General features: G+C 42.2%; 1 protein-coding gene across 1 annotated transcript in view; it reads right to left on the reverse strand.

Annotated features, from left to right (window-relative positions):
- The window catches only part of SLC26A4 (solute carrier family 26 member 4), a 49,450-nt gene extending 46,524 nt beyond the window's left edge, over positions 1 to 2,926 (reverse strand). Inside the window, exons 1-3 of the mRNA XM_029233952.1 lie at positions 2,701 to 2,926; positions 1,751 to 1,917; positions 86 to 225 (exon numbers count right to left, since the gene is read on the reverse strand). Of these exons, the coding sequence (XP_029089785.1) occupies positions 86 to 225; positions 1,751 to 1,914 (304 nt within the window). The 5' untranslated portion in view covers positions 1,915 to 1,917; positions 2,701 to 2,926. The remainder of the gene's footprint in view (positions 1 to 85; positions 226 to 1,750; positions 1,918 to 2,700) is intronic.
- Between the last annotated feature and the right edge of the window lie 7,082 nt (positions 2,927 to 10,008).

A 10,008-nucleotide genomic window follows, 5' to 3' on the forward strand; every position in this document is an offset into this window, starting at 1 on the left:
GCGGGGGAGGGGGGGGGGGAGATAGGAACAGCTGCTGGAGACTGCAGTTCTCCATAATTTGGGAGCTAGTCCACCACCATCTTACCTTGCAGTGTCCCTACTAGCCCAGTACTAAATCCTGAAATGGTATCACTAAGCAGCCATTCCTTGATCCGGTATTTGGGGAGCCAGTCCAAGATGGGCAGGAGAGTCTTCAGCACACCAAGGGTTCTCTTTCTTGAACAACTGTCAAAAGGCAAGAAAACTGGACTTCCAATCCAATCTGCGTCACAGCCCACTGCAAATCACAAAGTTTTGAACTGAACTCTGCTAATGTTTCTAACTATTTAGAAAAAAGGATAGAAACTGCATGGAAAATACTAACAGTGAAGTGCTTACCATGTCTTTGGCAAGAACTCTATTTACCCTTTTAAATGCACTGTACTAGAAAACACAGGATTAAGTGTTCCCTCCCCTCTCCCACCTTCTTAATCCTCTGAGAAAATATCCCTAAGCAAGAACCCATTTTCTGGTCCAGCCCCAGATTGATCAATGTAGGGTCTTTAAATGGAGATTAATTTTTGGACTTCTAACCCAGGCACTTTCTTCTTTTTCTCTTTTTCTTTCAAGAAACATAAACAAACTCTATATATTTTGGCAATAGGAGCTTGGAGCCAGTTTTTACAACCCTTAACATGATGAATCTATATCTTGCTGCACCTTGCTATCTAGTTTTTAAAATTCAACAACCTATAGGTAAAAGAAGAAACATATTAAAAGTAGGTGAACACTATTTGACTCCTGATTCAAATAAATTATTTTAAAAATTATATTTATGAGACAATTTGAAATTTTGGACTTAATTTTTTATATTAAGGAATTTTTAAATTTTTGTGTGTGATAATGGAATTGTGGTTGTATTTTTTGAGTGTCCCTAAAGATATATACAGACAAAATAAAAAACAAAAAAACAAAAAGAAACACCATATGGGACTTATATTAAAAAAAAAAAGTCGAGCGGGGCAAGTATGTGGTGAAAGAAGATTAACTTTGAGGTGATCATTTTTGAAGCTGGGTGATGGGTAAAAACATGGGAGGGGGTTCATTACACTACTATGCCTACTTTTGAATGTGTTTGAAATGTTTTATAATAAAAGGTTTTTTAACAGAAAGAAAATCTAGCAGCGCTGATAGTTCCCTTTTTGTTTGTGATATCTACTTACGGGTGTCCCGTTTGGGTTTAGAGATTGATGGAGGTTCTTCTCGGGGGGCCCTACTGCCTGACAGTGGACAGCTTGGAGCACAACGCGCTCCGTGTTCTCGCCTTCACTTCGTGTCTCTGAGTGGCATCCGTCCTAGATGAGTTTGGGGCTTTCAAGGATTCTTGGTCAGGTGACGGGTTACCCATCACCTCTCTGTAATCGAGCACCTTGCTCTCCCTCTCTCCTCAGCCTAGCCTTCACGAGAAGGCCGTAGGGACCCTCTGTACCCCAAGGCGCACTCCAGGTGTCCTCAAGAGAGGAAAAGGAGATGCGGCTCCCCGAACACACCCTCTCCAAAGATGAGTTTCCGAGACTAGGGTCGATTCGGGCCGAGAAGGATAGAGCCACTCTCCCACCGGGAAGGCCAGAGTCCGTGAGCTGACCGAAGCCGGGTCGACCCTGCAGGACGGCGCAGCATCCCACACTCCGCCGCCGGGCACGCCCGCGGGTCGGCGCGCCCGGATTCCCGGCTTCACTGAGCCCCGCGCCCCGCCCGCCGCGGCTGCTACCTGCAGCCCTTGGCCAGGCTCTCCCGCAGCGTCTTGCGCTCCTGCAGGCGCCGCTCGTACTGCTGCTGGAAGGCGAGCTCGCTGTAGACCGGCCGCGACACCACGTAGCTGCAGCTGTACTCGGGGAGCGGCGGCGGCTCCAACCTGCCGCCCGGCGCTGCCATGACCTGCGAGGCGGAGGACGACGAGGAGGGAGGAGATGGAACGAGGGAAGAGAAGAGGAGGTGAAGACCGCCCGTTAGCCGCCCCCGGCCGGCCCCACCTGTTGCAGCCGATCCCCGAGACCCTGGTCCGCGCGCTGCCGCCCCCTGCGCCCGGGCCCGCCGTCCCCGGGCGCGCACCTCCAGCCTGCAGGGGGCCCTGAGGACCTCTGGGTCCCGAGCCTGCACCTGCCGCCTGGCGCAACCGGACTTTAATAAGAGAGTGAGCCCGGCGCTGGGGGACGGCGGGAGCCCGACCCAGTCCCCTCAGATGGGCAGCCAGGGCGCTGTCCGCGTCCTGAAATCTCCCGAAACCCGGGCTGGGGCCCGCGGCGCGCAGGGGGCAGGAAGGGGGACCCTGTGAACGTCCCTCTCTCCCCGCATCCAACCCAGGGCGCAGCACCAGGCGCGCCCTGGGAAAGAAGCACAACCCCCGGGGCCGGGCGTGGAACCCTCAGGCCATGCTCCCCGGGTCCCGAGGCTGCGCGCGCGCTGCAGGCAAATTCCAGCAGCCGGGCGCGCTCTCCCGGGGACAGAACTTTGGGCGGGTGAGCAGGTCTCACCCCTCGGCCTGTTTTCCTAGCTTCCTTCTCACACTCAGCTTCTCAGAAAGAAGGCTGTACCGTTCCCTGCCCGGCGGCTCTGTGTCACCCCACCCCCTCCACTAGTCCCATACCCAACCAGCGGTGCCTCCCCGGGAGTTAAGCCAGGGCGGGGTGGGGTGCGCTGCATCTTCAGCGACGATCTCACCTGCTTCGGCTCAAGTCCGGCCCGGAATGCCCCCGGGACAGCCGTTCCGCCGCCTTTATAGCGCTCGCAGAAGGCAGTGAGACGTTTTATTTATGGAGCAACAGAGACACCTTAGTCCAAAAGAGGGACACACAGGCAGCGGTCTTTTCCCCACCTATCCTACCGGGAAAAAAAAAAATCCTACCCCTCCCGAATTCTTTCCCTTTCCCGAACCAGGAAGGCTAAGAATCTTACTGGCTGTCACCCAGGGGCCACCCGAATCCTCACTCGCGCCCTAATTACTAACGTGGGTTACGAGGTCAGGGGCGAAACAGCCCCTGGGGAGTTTGTTACGGAGAGCAGAGCCCAGCGTGGAAGAAGAGGTCAGCTATTGCAGGGAACGCTGGCCTTGACCCCTAGGTTGTATGAATCCGGAAGCTCCAAGGTCTGGCACGCAGCTCTCACAGCAGGTGGAGAGGAGGAAAGGAGCAGTGGCCAGTTTTGCATTTAATAAGACTTTGGATTTCTAGAAAGTCTTTCTTTAGAAGTACCCAGTGGGTGGTGGTTATAGAGAGTTCATAATTTACTCGTAAATGTTAGATACGAACTTTTCTGTGTTTGTGTGTATTTCACTTCACAATCAAAATCAAGTGCCCAGGTGGCCCCTTTTCTTACCTGACTGACTCTGGTTCTTTTGATGTTTCTTCTCGTTCATCTGAACAGTCAAGGAGGGAATAAACTGGACTAAACAGGAATCAAGACTAGAAGAGAGAGAGTGGGGAGTCTGATGTATCCTACTTAATCAGTGTTTTGTCTTCTGCTGGGATGAATCTTGCTAAAACTGACTAATACGGGTTAAGATGAAGGGAAGGAGAGTTTGGTAAACAGGAAGATTCTCTCCTGATTATCAGTAAATGCAGAACAGCCTCTAAAATATGGACCTTCTGGACACCAGCCTTCAGTTACCCAGCTGGAAAATTCAGACAATGACCATTCTATAAGCAACAGGAAACAGAATCCTCACAGGAGAACCCTAGTGTAAATGCCCTGAAATTGTATTCAACATGGTGTGGTGAACATGTGTGTGTTTTTCTGAGGGATGAATGAGTCAACAGCTTTCAACAGATCTTCCAAAGCTTACTTGACCATTATTAAGGTTAAGAACACTTGAAGAAAGGACCTGAAAAGAAATCCAAGGACTTCCCTCGCCGTCCATTGCTTAAGACTGTGCTTTCAATGCAGGGGACATGGGTTCGATCCCTGGTTGGGGAATTAAGATACCACATGCTGTGCAGCCAAAAAAAAAAAATCCAGGTCATGAAGTTTAGAACTTTTATCCATCTGCAGAGGAGAATACATACATATATATATATATATATATATATATATATATATGTGTGTGTGTGTAGTTCATATGTAGTTCTAGAGACATTTTTAGTTATCATACTGGGGGGATGCTACTGAGATGTAGTGGAAAGAGGCCAGGGATGCTACTAAACAACCTACAATGAAGTTTTCAGTCCCTCTAAGTTTCTGTATGTTATTCGAATGTACATTTATTAATAGGTTGTTATGTGTACTAAATATATGCATCTCTCTCCATATATACAGTACCCTGAAATAGAGGCAAGTTTTTTAAAGTAGATTCTGAATGTCCCCACTTATCACACCCCCACACACACCTTCAACGTCCAGTTAAAACACTGTCTCAAGCATGAACAGTGCTTGAGCCTCTCAGAATTAATCCAGTTACTTCTCTGGATTGTCTTGGCACCTTATCTGGGGCTCTCTCTCTTTAAGACACCTCTCACTATCTACCTTAGTATCATAATTTGATTTACATACAGGTCTTATCTCCCTCACTAGACAAAAACTTCTTGAGGGCAAGCACAATGTCTCCCTCCAGTCATTATTTCCTTCTATAATGTTTTCTAAAAAGATATAGCTATAGCCCAAACATAGTTTTTTTTAAAAAAACTAAAAATTATGCTGTATATTGGTCTACAACTTTTTTTTTTCAGTTAAGGCTATGTTAGGAATATTTTTCCAGGTGAATATATATGGATTTTTCTTAACTTTTTAAATAGCTGCCTAAGATTTCATACTATAACTCAGTTCCACGGTAACTCACCTAGACGATTCACAATTCTTTACTGATTTAATTTGGAGGCATTCTGTGCAAATATAATCTGTTTCTCATTCTGATAGGCATTTCTGCTCCCTGTCACTTGCTATTTTGAACATTTTTAGTCTAGTCCAGTCAGCTCTGTGGACCACTTTGTATCACAACTTGGTGATCATATGGTGATGGTAGCAATTCAAAGGAACAGGGAGTGGGTTAGAGGTCTCAGAAGGACAGAGGAGAAAAGAAGCTATCAAATAACACTAGGAGTCAATGGTGTAACTTCCCCTGGAGAATAGACAGAATTCTTTGAACTGCATCTTTCTAGATAAGGATTCGGTTTAACAATTATCGCATTATAATAAGACTTACATGTACCTGGATGAATATATTGCCTTTTTTTTTCTTTCTGTTAAATGTATTTTCTTTTTCTTTCTTTTTTTTTTTTTTTTTTGCGGTACGCGGGCATCTCACTGTTGTGGCCTCTCCCGTTGCAGAGCACAGGCTCCGGACGCTCAGGCTCAGCGGCCATGGCTCACGGGCCCAGCTTTTCCGCGGCATGTGGGATCTTCCCGGACCAGGGCACGAACCCGCGTCCCCTGCATCGGCAGGCGGACTCTCAACCACTGCGCCACCAGGGAAGCCCTAAATGCTTTTTCTACTGAAGAAATAAATGGTGCATGGACAGAATGGCATCTCCCTTACAGGTTTCTATAAAAGTATAGAACTGCTTTTCTCACTAGTCTGAATTTGGCCATCCTTTAAAAATAGAAACGAGTAGGAGGTGATAACAGCTGACTCTCCCCACCCAATTTACTTGTTATATTAAACACCTCAAATTACTCACTTTAGAAATCAAGCTTCACCTGTTTCACATAGAGGTGGGTGGTTCTTATTTACCAGAATTTAATCATTTCCAGGACTTCTTTCCAAAGAGATAGATGTGTCACTTCAAAAAGAAATGTCAGACAATATTATTGTTACCTTCCAGCACTTATTTAGCAGTTAATGCTGATTAAAATGCATTTCCTTATTTATATCCTTTAGGCATTTGGAGTGTAAGACAAAGTCCACTATTAGATCTGCACACTCACTTATTTGTTCATTCATTCATTCACTCATTCATTCATTCATTCAAGGACTTATTAAGAATTTATGAGTGTTGGCCATGATACAGTGATGAACAAAGAAGCATGAACCCTGGTCTCATACCTGTAGGTGCAGCAAACATTCACTACATGGTCACAAGTTGTATATTATATTTCACTGATTCTAAAATGCAGATTTTTCACATTTTATCAGGACTCATAATTGATGGTGTGTTGTATTTCAATTGGCAGCATTTTTTTCTTTCTTAGTGTGGTTCATAAAATAATTGTGAGTTTTACAATTAATGGCATAATAGAATTGATGAAATATGAATATATATAAGTGTAGCTATATATTTGAGTGATTTCGTGTGTTACAAGAATGATTTAATTGAGTCCTCTGTTTATTTAAATTGAGAGAATTCAGTCTTGCTACCTTCTTCTGGTCTAGAGGGCAAATTTTACTTAGTTTCTTTTTCGTCTTTTTTTTTTTTTTCCAACTTAAAAATTTCTCTAATCAGTAGAATTGCAAAATAACAGAAATATGCAAATAATGCCCAAAAAGTCTGTTTTTAAAAGCAACCTAGATTCTGATTTTTATCATTTTCTACCTTTGAACTGTAATGTTTGTACCTTATTTCTTGCTTTTTTTTTTTTAAATGTAGAATTGAATTGAATCACTTCTGTTTGGAGGCAGCATTTGACTCACTGTTAACATTTCAAACAGAAACACTGTCTACTTTTCACATTGACATTGGTGAAAAACCAATTGCCAGGGAAAGTCATTTTCCCTGGGAATTTCAACTCTGATCTGTGAGCTTTATTTTTATTATGTTTGTTAATTTTCTCAAGACAATAGATGCTAAGTTTCTGCCATATTTAAACAAAAAGATAGCTTTAACTTTCTCTTTTTCTGATCTCTCCTCTGAAAACTGATTTGGCTTATTTTCAGTAAGCATACAGTTTTGTACTCTATTGTTCTTTCCCCCCTCTCCAGATATAAGATCTGCTCCTTAAAGACAGAAATAATATGTTATATGTCTCTTATGGTATTAAAAAATTAAATATGTCTGTAGTGAACAAGTTGGAAAATATATTAAAATTGAAAATAGCAATCATTTCTTATCACCCACATAATCTCTGCTAAGCTTTTTGCTTATTTCCTTCTTGTTTTTTTTTTCTATGCACACAAATGTATATATTTCAAGCAAGTAAGAGTATAATGCTAGTCTTGTTTTGCAACTCTACACAATACCTTGGCAAATTATGACAATGTAATAGATACTGGAGAAATACTTGTCAAATTATTGATTGCTTTATCATTTAATGATGGGATCTTGAGAAATCATTGCCTCTTGAGGAATGAAACTTGTTTTAAAAGATGAGAATTTATTCTTTTTTAAGAAAATCACTAAACAAAAGAATTCTTTCCAAACATGTGTGGCAGTCCATTCCAATTTCAGGCAACTTTCAGTGTCAATAAATATTCATTTTTATATAGTATAATTCAGTAAATGTTTCAGATAGTAGAGGAAAAACCACATTCTTTAATATAAATCCAAATTTGATATTGTCTTAGTAAAATTATCTCTCATGAGATAAATGAAATAATGGCACTTTTTTAAGGCAAATTGTACTTTGAGGGCCCACCCAACTATCTTATTACTTAAATGTATTTAACTTTAAAAAAAATTTTTAAGGTCTTTTTTTTTCCCTTTTTTTAAAACATTGAAGTATAGTTGATTTACAATGCTGTGTTAGTTTCAGGTATACAGCAAGGTGATTCAGTTATATATATATATATATATATATATATATATATATATATATGTACTTTTTCAGATTCTTTTCCCATATAGGTTGTTCCAAATATTGAATATAGCTCCCTGTGCTATATAGTACGCCCTTGTTGGTTATCTATTTTATATATAATGCTGTGTATATGTTAATCCCAAACTCCTAATTTATCCCTCTCCCTACCTTTTCCCCTTTGGTAACCATAAGTTTGTCTTCTATGTCTGTGAGCCTATTTCTGTTTTGTAAATAAGTTCATTTGTATCATATTTTAGATTTCACATATAAGTGATATATGATATTTGTCTTTCTCTGACTTACTTCACTTAGTATGGTAATCTCTAGGTCCATCCATGTTGCTGCAAATGGCATTATTTTATTCCTTTTATGGCTAATATTCCATTTTATATACATATACAACAGCTTCTTTATCTGATGTATTTAACTTTTAAAGTTATCTTTGCACACCTATTCCATGAACATGGTTTGTCAATAGAGGGAGAAAAGGGAAACTTGAGAGATGTTTCAAGTAAACACTGCTGTGCTATGTTATCCTGAGTTGGATGTTTTTGTTTTGTTTTATTTTGTTTAACATTTATTTATTTATCTGGCTGTGCCGGGTCTTAGTTGCAGCATGTGCGATCATCTTTGCCTCACGCGGGATCTAGTTCCCTGACCAGGGATCAAACCTGGGGCCACTGCATTGGGAGTACAGAGTTTTAGCCACTGGACCACCAGGGAAGTCCCCTGAGTTGGATGTTTAAGTATTCCATCCATTCGTTCATCCATATGTACATCAATATATTTATTTATTTATTCGGTGAGTACTTATTGAGCCCCCTACTTGTGTCAGACACCATCTTAGGTCTTGGGGTTACAGCATTGAACAAGTCTGACAAAGTTCCTGCCATCTAAGTGTTATCGAACCAAACTTGGGTCAGCTCACCTGCTCACAGTAAAGCCAATCTTCTGATGCAGGTTGTGGTGAAGGGAAGTGCAGTGTTTATTGCAGGGCACAAAGCAAGGAGTCCAGGCAGCTAGAGCTAAAAAGGCCTGAACTCCCTGAAGGCTTTCAGAGAAAGCATTTTAGAAAGAGCGTAAGGGAGGGGCGTTGTGGGGTATGTGATCACCTTATGGACATTCTTCTGATTGGTTGGTGGTGAGTCAACACCATCAACCTTCTGGTTCCAACGGGTCTGAGGTCTATGTGCTTGTGGGCAGCATACAGTTAACTTCTTCTGCCTGGTGGGGGTTTCAGTATCTGCGAAACAGCTCAAAGGACGTGCCTCAGAATATTATCTATAGTCCTTGAGGAGGAACTAAAGGTCCTTGACTTTGTTTAATGGCTAACCTATTATTATTTTGTCTTGTATGACTGTTCTCCTTTCTTTCTGCATTTTCTCACTTCTCTGATTAAATTTATTCTTTGATTAAAGTTTTTCTACAGACAAAAGGCAGGCAGAGGACATAGGTGTGCGTGGGGGGTGTCTGTTCTGGGAAGGTCCCATAGGGTCCTGATCAGTTACAAAAGGACTTATAGTCTAGTGGGGGGCAGTGATATACACAAATAACTAAATCAGATAATATCCTGTGATGATAAACTGAGAAACAGAATGATGTCAGGTAGAATTACCGGGGGGGGGGGCAATAACAGCAGGGAGAGAGGGAGGAAGGCTTTAAATAGGGTGGTCAGGGAAGACCTCTCTTTTTCCAAGGAGCTGACATTGTAAGAGAAATCTGTGAGAAGGAGACTGGCCTTCTGCAAGAGGGAACAGCAAATGCAAAAACCCTGAGTCAGGAAGGAGTTTGATGTGCTTCAAAAACTGAAAGGAAGGCAGTGTGGTTGAAATCCAGATAAGGCAGATCTGGAGATACCAGATTGAGAGACCTCAGCAGCATGTGGCAATTACAACCTGACATTTAGGGGAGAGGATGGACAGATAAAACATGGCCAGTACACAGTCCCTGAGAGGTCACTGGAGGAGCGGGAGGAGACTTTCTTCCTCTATAAAATGCAGATAATCCTTGAGCTCAGGTGGAGAGGAAAAAAAAAATCTAAAATACTTTGAATGCTTTGGAGAACTAGTCTCTGGATAAAATGTTTTTGGTAGCTATGTTTTTTAATGACACATGTCAAGTAAAGGAAAAAAGTCTTATTATTTAAAATGTATCCTCTTGTTTCTAATTATTGCATGTGTGATTAATAATTTTACTTTTTTTGGTACTGGTAGTGCCTTATACTCAGTATAAGTAGTCAAGGTAACTCCTGTAGATCTGAGCAGAAATTGATCCAGGCAATCACACTAGATCCTTTTGGTGGAAAAC

The sequence above is a fragment of the Monodon monoceros genome, unplaced genomic scaffold (assembly GCF_005190385.1).
Source record: "Monodon monoceros isolate NGI ecotype Baffin Bay Population unplaced genomic scaffold, NGI_Narwhal_1 Super_Scaffold_2, whole genome shotgun sequence".
Taxonomy (NCBI): Eukaryota; Metazoa; Chordata; class Mammalia; order Artiodactyla; family Monodontidae; genus Monodon; species Monodon monoceros.